Source organism: Pelophylax lessonae (assembly GCF_965119305.1).
Source record: "Pelophylax lessonae genome assembly, chromosome: 9".
Taxonomy (NCBI): domain Eukaryota; kingdom Metazoa; phylum Chordata; class Amphibia; order Anura; family Ranidae; genus Pelophylax; species Pelophylax lessonae.
Window position 1 is genome coordinate 253,051,118 of NC_138776.1, and position 17,208 is coordinate 253,068,325.

The window sequence follows — 17,208 nt, forward strand, 5'->3', positions numbered from 1 at the left end:
AATATATACGTATGTATGTATGTATATGTGTGTGTGTGTGTGTGTGTATATATATATATATGTATATATATATATATAATATATAATGTAAATTGAATAATAAAAAAAAATGGAGGGCTGTTCACCTGATTAAATATATATTCTAAATATCTAAATGTGCAAGAATTAAAAAAAATATATAGTTCTCCTGATTATTTATTTATTTATATATATATATATATATATATATATATATATATATATATATATATATATAATTTTTTTTATATTTCTTCGATTTAGATTAATAAACATATATATCAAAGATTGTGGAGAGGGAGATGGAGCCTACCATATAGTCACCGGGTTGTGGGAAGAGAGACCCAGGTGATACTCCCAGTGGGGGGGATATAGACTTTAACCACTTAAGCCCCGGAAGATTTTACCCCCATTCCGACCAGGGGGTATTTTGCGATTCGGCACTGCGTGAATTTAACGCACAATTGCGCGGTCGTGCGACGCTGTACCTAAACGAATTTGACGTCCTTTTTTTCCCACAAACAGAGCTTACTTTTGGTGGTATTTGATCACCTGTGCGATTTTTTGATCACGCGCTATAAACAAAAAAAGAGCGTCAATTTTGCAAAAATAGCAATATTTTTCACATTTTTTTATATGAAATTCCCCCAAAAAAAAATGTAAAAATCAAAATTTTTAAAAATTTTCGGCCAATTTATTTTATGCTACCTATGTTTGGTAAAAAAAATCGCAAAAAGCGTATTTTGATTGGTTTGCGCAAAAGTTATCGCGTTTACTAACAAAGGGAAAGATTTTTGTCATTTTTGTTGTTTTTTTTTTTAACGCGTAATGGCGGCGATCTGCGATTTTTTTTGCGGTACTGCGACATTGCGGCGGACAGATCAGACCCTTGACTGACATTTTTGACACTTTTGGGGTTACCAGTGACATTTCTACAGTAATCAGTGCTATACATATGCACTGTTACTGTAAAAATACACTGGTAGTGAAGGGGTTAACTTTATTTGGAAGGGAGGGGCTGTGTGTGTCCCTAGGGGCGTGGTTTCTACTGTGATTGGCTGTGGCTCTAGCTGTAAGGACACTGATCAACGGATCTACATACCAGATCCGTTTTATCAGTGTCTTTGCAGCGAGGAGAATGACAGGCAGTTTGTTTACACAAGCTGCCTGACATTCTCCCTCTCCCCCGCCGATCGCCGAGTGACCGGCGGACATCGGGTCCGCTGGTCACACGCGCGGGGGGGTCCGTGACCACGCGGGAGCGGGAGCGCGCCCCGGGGGGCGCGCGCTCGCTCCCTAGACCCTCACAAGCAAGCAACGTAGCCCTACGTTAGTTTGCCTGTGAGGGGCTGACCGCCGACGTAGATAGTCGTGCGGCGGTCGGCAAGTGGTTAAAGGGCTGGTGTAGTAGTGAGCAACAACAGGATTAAAAATATAATATTTTATTAAGCAAAAAGAGAGTGCATCAATTAAAAACATGTACAAAATACACGGACATAGTAGACATTTGTATCACAAAAATGACTTATCCATGTAGCAACATTAAAGATGTGTAAATAATTGGTTCGACGCGTTTCGCCTGATTGAAACAGTCAGCTTCTTCAGGAACCAAAAAGTTCTAGGCAGCAAGGGCCTCTAATATGAACATTAACAAAAAAGAAGAAAAAACAAAAATTATAAAAAGACACATCATATATAGTACATTTAATCAACAAGCTATGCCTTTGAAAGTTGATATCAAGGCAAGTATACAAGGATTTATCAGTATGATAACTTGCTCACCTAGGTCATATTGTAGGTTAGTTTAGAGAGGGTTCAGGATGCCCAAATCGTCCAATGTGAGCCAGGACATACAAAGCTTCCCTCCAACAGATCCTACAGAGGGATAGGGGTCCCTCTGATGAGATAGGGTGGATCGGACCTCCTCCAGATTTACCCCAATGATTAATTATATCATTATTCAGTGCAGATGGATGCCCCCCATAAACTAGTATGGAGGTACTAGCAAAATTTAGCACGATGGTTAAGGGTATGGTCAATGTGTATCAGCCCAGATAGCTCTGCAGTGCTGGTATAAAAACAAAATATAGAAAAGAAACAAAAAGACAGCAATGAAGATATATTGTAGCTGGATAGCCAAGAGGTATACAATAAATAAAGTGTAACAAGGCAAATTTCCTTTGTTGTTAATGCTTACCTATATTGGGGATAAATATCGCATGGAGGTCCGAGCGCCGATGCTTGCAGCACAATTTGCCGCTGCTATCGGCGTGCTCGCCTCGTGGGCTTCTAAATAGGGAGAGGTCCCACCGGAAGTATGTGTGTGTGTGTGTGTGTGTGTATATATATATATATATATATGTGTGTGTGTGTGTGTTTATTAATCTAAATCGAGGAAATAATAAAAAAAAATTATATATATATATGATCAGGAGAACTATATATTTTTTTTTTAATTCTTGCACATTTAGATTAATATATATTTAATCAGGGGAACAGCCCTCCATTTTTTTTTTATTATTCAATTTACATTAATATATATATATATATATATATATATATATATATATATATATATATATATATATATATATATATATATATATAAAAAAAATATAATATAATTTTTTTTTTTTTAATCACTCCATCATGAATATATATATATATAAAATCAGTACAACAGTCCTCCATTGCTATGACTGTATATGTACTATGTATGTGCAGGGATGTATAGGCATTGCACGAGGGTAGGGAAATCTGACACAGAACTGTTCAATCACGCGTAGAGAGCAACTTGTAACCCCTCCCTTTTTGTGTATGGTACTATTAAACTGTGGGGGGGGGGGGGGAATGTCCTCACTACAGGAGATGGGCAGCCATTTTCTTGTAGAACATCTAGTCTTTCATTTATCCTGTTCGCTAATAATTTCAGCAAAATAAAACTAATATTGTGTAAATAAGATGTAGAGTTATTTAATGCTGCTACCCAGTAACCAAAAGTGGAAATAAATGAAGTGCAGCAGTTCTGTGTTTGAACCTAGCGGCCATTTTGTTGTAGCCCCTCAGGAGGAAATTGGGACTGGAGGCAAAGAAAGGGCAAAAGCTTCCAGGTGAGGTTGCAGAGTGTGCTTACTGAAGAGGAGGTAATAATGTCTTCTTATAATGGAATGACTGAAAGAGACAAGGTGGTCCCAGGACTTTCTGAGGACTGTATGGGGGAAGGTGGTCATGTGACTTTATGGGTCAGGTCACATGTCCTGTATGCAGTACTCAATGGGCAACAGTGCTGCATTTACATGCTGTCAGATAGAGGGTAAGACCCCGTTCACACTGGGGCGATCCGACTTGCTGGGGCGACCTCACAGGTCGCAGTGCGCAGCTCGCACCGCGACCTCGGAGCGGCCGGCACGGACTTCATATCATTGAAGTCAATGCAGGTCGCCCCAAAGAAGCTCTGGACCCTTTTTCTAAGTCGGAACGACTTGTGTCGCTCCTATTAGAACGGGTCCACAGCGTCTCTATAGCAGGCGACCTACGGCGACCTGTCAGGCGACCAGGTCGCCCCAGTGTGAACGGGGACTTAATATGAGGTTCTTCTGACAGGGTTAATTCCCCTTTACCAAAAAGGTACCCATGCGGGTAAGAGGCACCTGTAGATAAAAGACTAAAGATTGATAATGCCCTTGCTATAGGCTTAGGTTTTTTATGTACCTCCCGAAGCCTGGCTGAAAAACTCCTGGAGGACATCCCATGCTATTGTGTTGCTAGGAGGTTGCTAAGACCCTCTCCTCTATAACCCCCGTACATGTGCCGTCTACTATCTTCTCTGTATCAAAATCTCTGACCTCAGAGCTACAGCAACAGGGGAGAAAGAGCTTCCCTAACCTCCATAGTTTTATTTTGGCATTTGTTGTTTTTGTGCCCATACCTTTCTGGAATCTGGTGTTTTTGTGCCTATACAATATTTGTCTGGGATCAGTTCCTGGGCCCAAAGCTCTCTGGAGCAAGAGAATGTCACCAAGGATCTCCAGAACGTGTCCAAAGCTTTATTCAGCGATCACACCATTACAGCAGATAGCAGTGTTTCGAAGCCATGCAGGACCCCTTCATCAGGCATATGAGGTCACATGCCTGATGAAGGGGTAGTGCATGGCTCCGAAACACTGCTATCTGCTGTAATGGTGTGATCGCTGAATAAAGCTTTGGACACGTTCTGGAGATCATTGGTCTGCCTAGACCCTGTTCCAGCCAGTGGTCACTTCAGCACCAACTCATATGCACAGCCATTTCTACTAGAACATTTGCGTTGGGAATAATGTGTTTAAAGCTCTCTGAAATCTGTTTTTCTTTGTGGCTTCTTCTTTTGGAAAACTAGTGTTTGTGTGTATACCTCTCAGGTATCTGAGTTTTTGTGCCCATTCCTCCTTGAAATCTAGTGATTTTTGTGCACAAAGCTTTCTAGAATCTGGTGGCCCACACTTTTCTAGAAGCTGGCAGCCCATACCTCTCTAGAATCTGGTGGCCCAGACCTCTCTAGAATCTGGTGGCCCACACTTCTCTAGAAGCTGGTGGCCCAGACCTCTCTAGAAGCTGGTGGCCCCACACCTCTCTAGAAGCTGGTGGCCCCACACCTCTCTAGAAGCTGGTGGCCCCACACCTCTCTAGAAGCTGGTGGCCCCACACCTCTCTAGAAGCTGGTGGCCAATATTTCTCTAGAATCTGGTGACCCATACCTCTCTAGGATCTGGTGGCCCCACACCTCTATATTATCTAGTGCAGGGGTCTTCAAAGGGTCTTCAAACTATGGCCCTCCAGTTGTTCAGGAACTACAATTCCCATGCCTAGTCATGTCTGTGAATCTCCGAGTTTTACACTGCCTCATGGGAGGGCCGTAGTTTGAGGACCCATGATTTAGTGGCTCGTACCTCTCTAGAATCTAATCTTTTTTGTTCCCACATTTTCCTGATTTTTGTGCACAAAGCTCTCTAGAAGCTGGTGGCCCACACCTCTCTAGGAACTGGTGGCCCCACACCTCTCTAGAAGCTGGTGACCCCACACCTCTCTAGAAGCTGGTGGCCCATAACCTCTCTAGAAGCTGGTGGCCCTACACCTCTCTAGAAGCTGGTGGCCAATATTTCTCTAGAATCTGGTGGCCCATATCTTTCTAGAAGCTGGTGGCCCCACACCTCTCTAGAAGCTGGTGGCCCCACACCTCTCTAGAAGCTGTTGGCCCACACCTCTCTAGAAGCTGGTGGCCAATATTTCTCTAGAATCTGGTGACCCATACCTCTCTAGAATCTGGTGGCCCATACCTCTATATTATCTAGTGCAGGGGTCTTCAAACTATGGCCCTCCAGTTGTTCAGGAACTACAATTCCCATCATGCCTAGTCATGTCTGTGAATCTCCGAGTTTTACAATGCCTCATGGGATGTGTAGTTCCACAACAGCTGGAGGGCCGTAGTTTGAGGACCCATGATTTAGTGGCTCGTACCTCTCTAGAATCTAATCTTTTTTGTTCCCACATTTTCCTGATTTTTGTGCACAAAGCTCTCTAGAAGCTGGTGGCCCATACCTCTCTCGAAGCTGGTGGCCCATACCTCTCTCGAAGCTGGTGGTCCACACCTCTTTAGAAGCTGGTATCCCACACCTCTCTAGAAGCTGGTGGCCCCACACCTCTCTAGAAGCTGGTGGCCCATATCTTTCTAGAAGCTGGTGGCCCCACACCTCTCTAGAAGCTGGTGGCCCCACACCTCTCTAGAAGCTGGTGGCCCCACACCTCTCTAGAAGCTGTTGGCCCACACCTCTCTAGAAGCTGGTGGCCAATATTTCTCTAGAATCTGGTGACCCATACCTCTCTAGAATCTGGTGGCCCATACCTCTATATTATCTAGTGCAGGGGTCTTCAAACTATGGCCCTCCAGTTGTTCAGGAACTACAATTCCCATCATGCCTAGTCATGTCTGTGAATCTCCGAGTTTTACAATGCCTCATGGGATGTGTAGTTCCACAACAGCTGGAGGGCCGTAGTTTGAGGACCCATGATTTAGTGGCTCGTACCTCTCTAGAATCTAATCTTTTTTGTTCCCACATTTTCCTGATTTTTGTGCACAAAGCTCTCTAGAAGCTGGTGGCCCATACCTCTCTCGAAGCTGGTGGCCCATACCTCTCTCGAAGCTGGTGGTCCACACCTCTTTAGAAGCTGGTATCCCACACCTCTCTAGGAACTGGTGGCCCCACACCTCTCTAGAAGCTGGTGGCCCCACACCTCTCTAGAAGCTGGTGGCCCCACACCTCTCTAGAAGCTGGTGGCCCTACACCTCTCTAGAAGCTGGTGGCCCCACACCTCTCTAGAAGCTGGTGGCCCTACACCTCTCTAGAAGCTGGTGGCCCTACACCTCTCTAGAAGCTGGTGGCCAATATTTCTCTAGAATCTGGTGGCCCATATCTTTCTAGAAGCTGGCGGCCCCCACACCTCTCTAGAAGCTGGCGGCCCCACACCTCTCTAGAAGCTGGCGGCCCCACACCTCTCTAGAAGCTGGTGGCCCCACACCCCTCTAGAAGCTGGTGGCCCCACACCTCTCTAGAAGCTGGTGGCCCCACACCTCTCTAGAAGCTGTTGGCCCACACCTCTCTAGAAGCTGGTGGCCAATATTTCTCTAGAATCTGGTGACCCATACCTCTCTAGAATCTGGTGGCCCATACCTCTCTAGGATCTGGTGGCCCATACCTCTATATTATCTAGTGCAGGGGTCTTCAAACTATGGCCCTCCAGTTGTTCAGGAACTACAATTCCCATGCCTAGTCATGTCTGTGAATCTCCAAGTTTTTCACTGCCTCATGGGAGGGCCGTAGTTTGAGGACCCATGATTTAGTGGCTCGTACCTCTCTAGAATCTAATCTTTTTTGTTCCCACATTTTCCTGATTTTTGTGCACAAAGCTCTCTAGAAGCTGGTGGCCCATACCTCTCTAGAAGCTGGTGGCCCATACCTCTCTCGGAGCTGGTGGCCCACACCTCTTTAGAAGCTGGTATCCCACACCTCTCTAGGAACTGGTGGCCCCACACCTCTCTAGAAGCTGGTGACCCCACACCTCTCTAGAAGCTGGTGACCCCACACCTCTCTAGAAGCTGGTGGCCCTACACCTCTCTAGAAGCTGGTGGCCAATATTTCTCTAGAATCTGGTGGCCCATATCTTTCTAGAAGCTGGTGGCCCCACACCTCTCTAGAAGCTGGTGGCCCCACACCTCTCTAGAAGCTGGTGGCCCCACACCTCTCTAGAAGCTGTTGGCCCACACCTCTCTAGAAGCTGGTGGCCAATATTTCTCTAGAATCTGGTGACCCATACCTCTCTAGAATCTGGTGGCCCATACCTCTATATTATCTAGTGCAGGGGTCTTCAAACTATGGCCCTCCAGTTGTTCAGGAACTACAATTCCCATCATGCCTAGTCATGTCTGTGAATCTCCGAGTTTTACAATGCCTCATGGGATGTGTAGTTCCACAACAGCTGGAGGGCCGTAGTTTGAGGACCCATGATTTAGTGGCTCGTACCTCTCTAGAATCTAATCTTTTTTGTTCCCACATTTTCCTGATTTTTGTGCACAAAGCTCTCTAGAAGCTGGTGGCCCATACCTCTCTCGAAGCTGGTGGCCCATACCTCTCTCGAAGCTGGTGGTCCACACCTCTTTAGAAGCTGGTATCCCACACCTCTCTAGGAACTGGTGGCCCCACACCTCTCTAGAAGCTGGTGGCCCCACACCTCTCTAGAAGCTGGTGGCCCCACACCTCTCTAGAAGCTGGTGGCCCTACACCTCTCTAGAAGCTGGTGGCCCCACACCTCTCTAGAAGCTGGTGGCCCTACACCTCTCTAGAAGCTGGTGGCCCTACACCTCTCTAGAAGCTGGTGGCCAATATTTCTCTAGAATCTGGTGGCCCATATCTTTCTAGAAGCTGGCGGCCCCCACACCTCTCTAGAAGCTGGCGGCCCCACACCTCTCTAGAAGCTGGCGGCCCCACACCTCTCTAGAAGCTGGTGGCCCCACACCCCTCTAGAAGCTGGTGGCCCCACACCTCTCTAGAAGCTGGTGGCCCCACACCTCTCTAGAAGCTGTTGGCCCACACCTCTCTAGAAGCTGGTGGCCAATATTTCTCTAGAATCTGGTGACCCATACCTCTCTAGAATCTGGTGGCCCATACCTCTCTAGGATCTGGTGGCCCATACCTCTATATTATCTAGTGCAGGGGTCTTCAAACTATGGCCCTCCAGTTGTTCAGGAACTACAATTCCCATGCCTAGTCATGTCTGTGAATCTCCAAGTTTTTCACTGCCTCATGGGAGGGCCGTAGTTTGAGGACCCATGATTTAGTGGCTCGTACCTCTCTAGAATCTAATCTTTTTTGTTCCCACATTTTCCTGATTTTTGTGCACAAAGCTCTCTAGAAGCTGGTGGCCCATACCTCTCTAGAAGCTGGTGGCCCATACCTCTCTCGGAGCTGGTGGCCCACACCTCTTTAGAAGCTGGTATCCCACACCTCTCTAGGAACTGGTGGCCCCACACCTCTCTAGAAGCTGGTGACCCCACACCTCTCTAGAAGCTGGTGACCCCACACCTCTCTAGAAGCTGGTGGCCCTACACCTCTCTAGAAGCTGGTGGCCAATATTTCTCTAGAATCTGGTGGCCCATATCTTTCTAGAAGCTGGTGGCCCCACACCTCTCTAGAAGCTGGTGGCCCCACACCTCTCTAGAAGCTGGTGGCCCCACACCTCTCTAGAAGCTGTTGGCCCACACCTCTCTAGAAGCTGGTGGCCAATATTTCTCTAGAATCTGGTGACCCATACCTCTCTAGAATCTGGTGGCCCATACCTCTATATTATCTAGTGCAGGGGTCTTCAAACTATGGCCCTCCAGTTGTTCAGGAACTACAATTCCCATCATGCCTAGTCATGTCTGTGAATCTCCGAGTTTTACAATGCCTCATGGGATGTGTAGTTCCACAACAGCTGGAGGGCCGTAGTTTGAGGACCCATGATTTAGTGGCTCGTACCTCTCTAGAATCTAATCTTTTTTGTTCCCACATTTTCCTGATTTTTGTGCACAAAGCTCTCTAGAAGCTGGTGGCCCATACCTCTCTCGAAGCTGGTGGCCCATACCTCTCTCGAAGCTGGTGGTCCACACCTCTTTAGAAGCTGGTATCCCACACCTCTCTAGGAACTGGTGGCCCCACACCTCTCTAGAAGCTGGTGGCCCCACACCTCTCTAGAAGCTGGTGGCCCCACACCTCTCTAGAAGCTGGTGGCCCTACACCTCTCTAGAAGCTGGTGGCCCCACACCTCTCTAGAAGCTGGTGGCCCTACACCTCTCTAGAAGCTGGTGGCCCTACACCTCTCTAGAAGCTGGTGGCCAATATTTCTCTAGAATCTGGTGGCCCATATCTTTCTAGAAGCTGGCGGCCCCCACACCTCTCTAGAAGCTGGCGGCCCCACACCTCTCTAGAAGCTGGCGGCCCCACACCTCTCTAGAAGCTGGTGGCCCCACACCCCTCTAGAAGCTGGTGGCCCCACACCTCTCTAGAAGCTGGTGGCCCCACACCTCTCTAGAAGCTGTTGGCCCACACCTCTCTAGAAGCTGGTGGCCAATATTTCTCTAGAATCTGGTGACCCATACCTCTCTAGAATCTGGTGGCCCATACCTCTCTAGGATCTGGTGGCCCATACCTCTATATTATCTAGTGCAGGGGTCTTCAAACTATGGCCCTCCAGTTGTTCAGGAACTACAATTCCCATGCCTAGTCATGTCTGTGAATCTCCGAGTTTTACAATGCCTCATGGGATGTGTAGTTCCACAACAGCTGGAGGGCCGTAGTTTGAGGACCCATGATTTAGTGGCTCGTACCTCTCTAGAATCTAATCTTTTTTGTTCCCACATTTTTCTGATTTTTGTGCACAAAGCTCTCTAGAACCTGGTGGCCAATACCTCTGTAGAAGCTGATGGCCAATATTTCTCTAGAATCTGGTGACCCATACCTCTCTAGAATCTGGTGACCCACACCTCTTTAGGATCTGGTGGCCCATCCCTCTATATTATCTAATGACTCGTACCTCTCTAAAATCAAATCCTTTTTGTTCCCACGTTTCTCTGGAATCTGGTGTTTTTGTACCCATTCCTCTCTGGAAGCTGGTATTCTTGTGCCCATATTTCTCTGTATTTTGGTGTTTTGTGTGTCCATATCTTTCTGGAACCTGGTGTTTTTGTGCTAATGCCCCTGTAATCTGACAATTTTGTGCCCATACTTCTCAGGAATCTGGTCATTCTCTCCTCGTACCTCTGTGGAATCTGGTGTCCTTGTGCCCATACCTTTCTTTAATCTGGTGATTTTGTGCCTTTACCTATCTAAAGTCTGGTGTTCTTGTCTCCACTGCTCTCTGAAATCTGGTATTCGGTGGCTTTATCTCCCTGGAACCTGGTGCTTTTGTGCCCCTTTCTCTTTAGAATCTCGTATTTTTGTGTCCATACCTCTCTGGAATCTGGTGTTTTTTGTGCCCAAACCTCCCCCACCATCTCCCTTACACTTGCATTTCGTGAATACTCCACCACTCCTTGCTCTGTTGGATTTTTTTATTTGGATTTTTTTTTTTTATATATTACAGGAGATTTTTTGAAGACAATATAGATCACCTGGCCAAGAATGGAAAAGGAGTGGGGTCTGACTAAGAGGGTATTAAAACTCACCCTGGAGATCATCTGCCTGCTGACCGGAGAGGTGAGGAGGATTCTGGGAGGTCACATGACATCACTCTTATCTCTATTAATAAAACACAGAGCTGACCGGAGAGGTGAGGAGGATTCTGGGAGGTCACATGACATCACTCTTATCTCTATTAATAAAACACAAACCTGACCGGAGAGGTGAGGAGGATTCTGGGAGGTCACATGACATCACTCTTATCTCTATTAATAAAACACAGAGCTGACCGGAGAGGTGAGGAGGATTCTGGGAGGTCACATGACATCACTCTTATCTCTATTAATAAAACACAGACCTGACCGGAGAGGTGAGGAGGATTCTGGGAGGTCACATGACATCACTCTTATCTCTATTAATAAAACACAGACCTGACCGGAGAGGTGAGGAGGATTCTGGGAGGTCACATGACATCACTCTTATCTCTATTAATAAAACACAGAGCTGACCGGAGAGGTGAGGAGGATTCTGGGAGGTCACATGACATCACTCTTATCTCTATTAATAAAACACAGAGCTGACCGGAGAGGTGAGGAGGATTCTGGGAGGTCACATGACATCACTCTTATCTCTATTAATAAAACACAGATCAAATTAATTGAAGAGGGAATTAATTCTGGTAACTTCATGCTGCATTACACTATTTTCTTTCTCTTCCTAGAGACCCTATTTTGGTCCTATTTTTGAGATGACATTCTTTAGCCTAGTTACTGTAACTACTTAGTAAAAATAAACAGACCTTAATAGAGAGAGGAAACGATTTGTAAAGTTATTCATTTTAATTCACTGATAATGTTTGATATAGCTGGGATGGTGATATAACTTGATGTCTTTTATCCCTAATGTAGAATTATCTAGCGTTCAAGTTATCTGATGGCTTGTTCACATCCAGCTTGCTGGATCCTCAAGGCCCCATTATAGAGCCTTCACCACAATTATTGAGAAGGAACAAAAAGAGGATTGAAGACGTCATCAGAGAGATGATTGAGCTGCTGACAGGAGAGGTGAGCGGTGCCGGGAATTCTGGGACATTATCCAGTAACAGACAAGGGATGTGTCTGGATGGTGACTGTATCATTGTGTGTGTCAGGTTCCTATAAGGTGTCAGGATGTCACTGTCTATTTCTCCATGGAGGAGTGGGAGTATATAGAAGAACACAAGGATCTCTACAAGGACGTCATGATGGAGAAGCGGCCGCCCCTCACATCACCGGGTAAGAGGAGACTTTCATTTCTTGTAAAGGAGAAAAGAGTATTGAGGATCCCCCTAGATACAAACATCCTCCGATCTATGGCCATAGTATGTCAGGTTCCTTTAAGGTGTCAGGATGTCACAGGTTGTATCTCCATGGAGGAGCGGGAGTATCTAGAGAAGGACGTCATGATGGAAAACCGGCCGCCCCTCCCATCACTGGGTAAGAGGAGACTTTCATTTCTTGTATTGAGGATCCACCTAGATACACACATCCTCCGATCTATGACCATAGTATGTCAGGATCCTATAAGGTGTCAGGATGTCACAGGTTGTATCTCCATGGAGGAGTGGGAGTATATAGAAGGACACAAGGATCTCTACAAGGACGTCATGATGGAGAAGCGGCCGCCCCTCACATCACCGGGTAAGAGGAGACTTTAATTTCTTGTAAAGGAAAGAAGAGTATTGAGGATCCCCCTAGACACACACATCCTCTGATATAAAGACCTAGAAACAATGTATTCAGTCAGTGTGTGTGTTTCCTACAGATGGATCCAGTAATGGGAACCCACCAGAGAGATGTCCCCGTCCTCTGTATTCCCAGGACTTCACACAGGAACATCAGGAAATCTCTCAGGAGGATCAGGTGTGAATGAAAAGCAAATATAAATTAGCATATGAACTCACATCTTGATTATGTGAGGTGGGTTTCCCCGAGATCTGACAGATAACCTTTAGGCTGGGTTCACACTTGTATGATGACAGACATTGCATGTGATTCGCACCGCATAGCTGTACAGATCACATGCAATGCAAATTTGGCTATACATACTTGTGACGGGAGTCACTTTGGTTGAGGGGGGGGGGGGGCCGTGGAACCCAGCTTACTTTAGAGAGGTTGGGAAATCCCTGTCTCAGGTCCCTAGGCCCCTCTTATGTGTAAGTCACCCTGTGTCTATTAGGGACACAGGGTGGCCAAGAAAATGATGGACTTATTGGACACAGAATATGGTTTGGATTACTTCAAATGGGACAGTAATAATTATCAACAATATATCTCAAAGAACTATAAAGATTTAATCCCACTTTACACTGTGAGACCTATAGACTGTTGTAGACCGTTGCCGGGAAGTCTGTGACTCCTAAATAATCAAAGCATTGCTTTGATGTGTATTCCATGTACTTCAAGGTAGGAGAAGGACAGACTGATACTGGGGTCTCCTGCCATTGTCTGTATAAAAAGTTGTTCTGTTTTTATACTTAGGATAATGTGTAATTTTGTATTTTGTTTTAGCTTTGTTGCCGGGCAGTCTTGTCATCCCAGTCTAGTTTAAGTGCGCTGAGTTAATTAGCATGTGAATGATAACCTTGTCTAGATGGGATTCAGCTGTACCTCGTTATCTAACCATTGTGTGATGTTTTCGGTAAATATTTGGGTCATCGTTCATGTAGTGACTGACATACTCTCAAGTGTATAAAAGTCTGTTTCTTGTTCAATAAAGGATTTAATTGTTTTCAGATGCATACAAGCTAAGTGGTCATCTAGTTTTGAATGTAGGGCGGCTGAAATATCTATCTATGTTCCAGACTGTAGGAAGCCGTATACTGACGGAAGCCCACAAGCACGTTGTGGGTCGCGGTTCCGTTACAATACTGTATGGCTGAAATCGCATCACATTCGCACCAAAAATGGCTGGTACTGGGCTTTTGTGGGTGGGTGTATGGCTGTGATACACTCCCGCGAGACTAGTCCCGACTCCAGACGAGGCTGTCCAAGGTGAGGGAGGCGGCCTAAGAAGGCAGAATGATGTCACAAAAATATCGGCATTATCAGCCAGTTCCGGGGCCGATACCGATATATCCGGGAAAGTGCATTTCGGCCCTGCCAATAATGGGTCTGTCCCTACTTATTACCTTTTGACACCCACAGCAGTTTGCAGATGTCAGTGTGAACCGCCGGTGAGTGACATGCGATGCGGGAACCCGCACTGGAATCGCAGTGGTTCTCACATCGCATAGGTGTGAACCGAGGCTAACTCTTTATCTCCCAGAGCAGGGTTTGACGATAAGCATTGTGCTATCTGCAGAGTTGGTTGATTTTGTGATCATTATAGAATCACAACTGCTATTAGGACAAGACGTACCGGTTATTCTTGGTTTTGTTTAGGTGATACTGGATGCAGACCAGACGGAGTGTATAACAGAAGGTACAGAGGACGAGGATGAGACATATGTGAGAGGAGATGATCCATGTAAGGAGGAGGAAATTCCTTCACAGATTAGAACAAGGAGAAACGCTAAAACCTAGAACACATAAAAAAACAAGGACAAAGAAGAGGAAAGGTGTCAAAAAACCTCAACCCCAATGGGATGGGAGAGTTGACTCACCAACCTCTTCTTGAAGATGGGATTTTAAAGGCTGTGAAGCTGTCAACAAAAAGTTTTGACATATTCCCACCGCCAGTGTCATTTAGCACCAGATTTCCGACCACGCTATCAGTCACACACTAAGTTGCTAGTATAGTGTCTGTACGGATCAGTATCTTGATCACGATCAGAACTATGCTAATGTTGTTAGGATCAGCCCATGATCACTCGCAGTCCTTGTAACATGTAGCAGAATACACTTGGGCTTAAATTTATTAAGAAATGTGATTTTATTGGATATTTTTATAACAGAAAGTAGATCAAATACCACCACAAGAAAGCTCTATTTGTGTGAAAAAAAAATATATAACATTTTCAGTGTCAGTAGGGCAGTGGATGGTGCCAGTAGGGCAGTCGACGGTATCAGTGAGGCAGTGGACGGTGCCAGTAGGACAGTGGACGGTGTCAGTAGGGCAGTGGATGGTGCCAGTAGGACAGTGGACGGTGTCAGTAGGGCAGTGGATGGGGCCAGTAGGACAGTGGACGGTGTCAGTAGGGCAGTGGACGGTGCCATTAGGGCAGTGGAGGGTATCAATAGGACAGTGGATGGTGCCAGTAGGAAAGTGGATGGTGCCAATAGGACAATGGACGTATCAGTAGGGCAGAGGTTGGTGTCAGTAGGGAAGAGGACAATGTCAGTAGGGCAGTGATCAGTGTCAGTAGTTTTTTATTTTTATTATTTTATTTTTCTAATTTTTATTTATTATTTTTTACAATTTTATTTTTACCTTTTTTGAAGCACTTTTTGGGGGGCTTTGGTGTAATATCAGGGGTCTAAACAGACCTCTGATGTCTTACTTATGTCTGACAGAGAAAGGAGATTAAGAACACATTACTCAATCTCTATCTTTGCAGCCTCAGCTACACAGAATGTATGAGTAGGAATAGCTCTCTACAGAGCTTCCTATTAATTTACAAACTGAAACATAGTAAACAAAATTTACTAAGCTTCAGCTATGAATAATCACAGTGAGTGATCGGTGCCGATTACTCATTGTGTTCATTCAGAAAAGGAAGCGGTCGGTAAATGACACTACCCCGCTCTCCATCCTGAAAAGATCCCCTGCAGCAGTCAGCAGAAGAGGAGAGGAGGGAGGTCGGCAGTGCTGCAGGGGGGATAGGAGAACACGCAGGGTGGAGCAGGCAGCAAAAGGAAGAGTAATTTAGACAGGAGGGGTTGCAGCATTTACTGAAACCAATCCCCTTTCCTCCTGCACCCGCTAAAAGACAACGGGAGGGAGAGGAGGAGAGGCAACTTTCGGCGGCTGCAGGAGGAAAAGGGATCAGTTACAGTAAATGCCGCCACTGCTTCTGTCCAGGTCCTGGGGGGTTGGCAAGGAACGGACGCGATCCAACCGTCACCTGCCCTCGATCGATGGGTTGCTGACTCCCAATCTAAACAGTCAACATTGGCTCTCGAAAGCAGTATACTAATGAACAGAACTTCAAACGGATATTTTTGTCCGATTTTCTAATAATGTGTACTAGGCTTTAATCCAGAGAAGAGTCCCAGATCCTCCTTGTTCAGTCACTACAACAATATCTTCTTCTCCCCCTTCCTCTGTCAGTAGACAGTAATAAGGGGGGGGGGGGGGCAGTATATGCCCAGTGGGGGATTTAGGAGCCATCAGCCTTTATTAGACTCCAGCTCTCCTCCTCACATCATGTCATTGTGTGTTACCAGCTAAGAGACATCACCAGGAGAATCAAAACCAGAGAATCAGCTGAGCTTGGGTTACTACTGAGCGGGGGGATCAGCTGAGCTGGGGGTTAATACTGAGTGGGGGATCAGCTGAGCTGGGGGTTAATACTGAGTGGGGGATCAGCTGAGCTGGGGGTTACTACTGAGCGGGGGATCAGCTGAGCTGGGGGTTACTACTGAGCGGGGGATCAGCTAAGCTGGGGGTTACCATACACACTCTCTGGGGGGTCTCGTATATCTCAGTACAGGGGGGCTTCACTCTCATCCTTATTCACAGACCCTGCATCCCCTGAGACAGAGGTCAAAGATGAAGAGAATGTGGAAGTAATACAGATTAAGATGGAAGAACAGGAAGTCCTTCCAGGGATCAGCAAAGGTTAGTAATAAACAAGAAATGCAGGTGACGTTCTCAAGTTTTTGATCTGTGTACCATGACAGTCAGGAAGTCCCTCTTTAGCCTTAAAGCGGTTATTACCCAGTTCCTGTCTGGCCTATAGATAAATGATGGCCAGGTGAGACATTCAATGTTCTGGGTGGAGGTCAACATTACTTGCGCACACTCCACGGGCCGTCTACATTAGAGATCGACCGATTATCGGCAAAGCTGATATATCGAGGGACGATCTGCACTTTCCCCGATATATCAGAATTGGCCCCTGAGGTTACCGATATTTCAGGAAGTGCTTGTACCGGAGTGATCCATCACCCTGGTACCGGCGTCCATAGCCGACGGTCGGCTGTCTTGTAACGTCAACCGATACGGCTGAGAAGCCGTCCGGCTGTCATTACAAGGAGCAGGAGGGGACGTCCCCCTCCCGCCGCCTTCTGCGGCTCACCTGGGTCTTCTGTCCCACCGGTTAAACCGGGGCAACTAGCCTGCACGGCCACCGAAGACCCGATCAAAGCCGCATTCGGCTCTGAACGGGTCTCCATGCAAAAACCCGGAAGTGATGTCATGACATCACTTCTGGGTACTTGGCGCCATATAAAAAAAAAATGACAGCATTCAAAACAGCCAAACTTGGCGTTTTGAATGCTTTGAAGTGCAGAGGAGGGGTTTGGGGTCTTTTAGACCCCCAGATCCCTCCACAAGAGTACCTGTCAAATAAAAAAAAAAAATT

General features: G+C 46.2%; 3 protein-coding genes across 3 annotated transcripts in view; 1 reads left to right on the forward strand and 2 right to left on the reverse strand.

The window, feature by feature from the left end:
• LOC309564371 (uncharacterized protein) overlaps positions 1 to 17,208 on the reverse strand; it is a gene marked incomplete at its 3' end in the record, with an annotated part of 548,195 nt that overhangs the window by 266,828 nt on the left and 264,159 nt on the right. The gene's annotated exons all lie outside the window — the stretch shown is intronic.
• LOC309562771 (uncharacterized protein) overlaps positions 1 to 17,208 on the reverse strand; it is a 379,789-nt gene that overhangs the window by 101,475 nt on the left and 261,106 nt on the right. The gene's annotated exons all lie outside the window — the stretch shown is intronic.
• Positions 1 to 17,208, forward strand: part of LOC309563391 (uncharacterized protein) — a 134,833-nt gene that overhangs the window by 39,949 nt on the left and 77,676 nt on the right. The window contains exons 4-8 of the mRNA XM_082267785.1: positions 11,854 to 11,970; positions 12,091 to 12,382; positions 12,507 to 12,604; positions 14,126 to 14,210; positions 16,365 to 16,463. Of these exons, the coding sequence (XP_082123911.1) occupies positions 11,854 to 11,970; positions 12,091 to 12,382; positions 12,507 to 12,604; positions 14,126 to 14,210; positions 16,365 to 16,463 (691 nt within the window). The remainder of the gene's footprint in view (positions 1 to 11,853; positions 11,971 to 12,090; positions 12,383 to 12,506; positions 12,605 to 14,125; positions 14,211 to 16,364; positions 16,464 to 17,208) is intronic.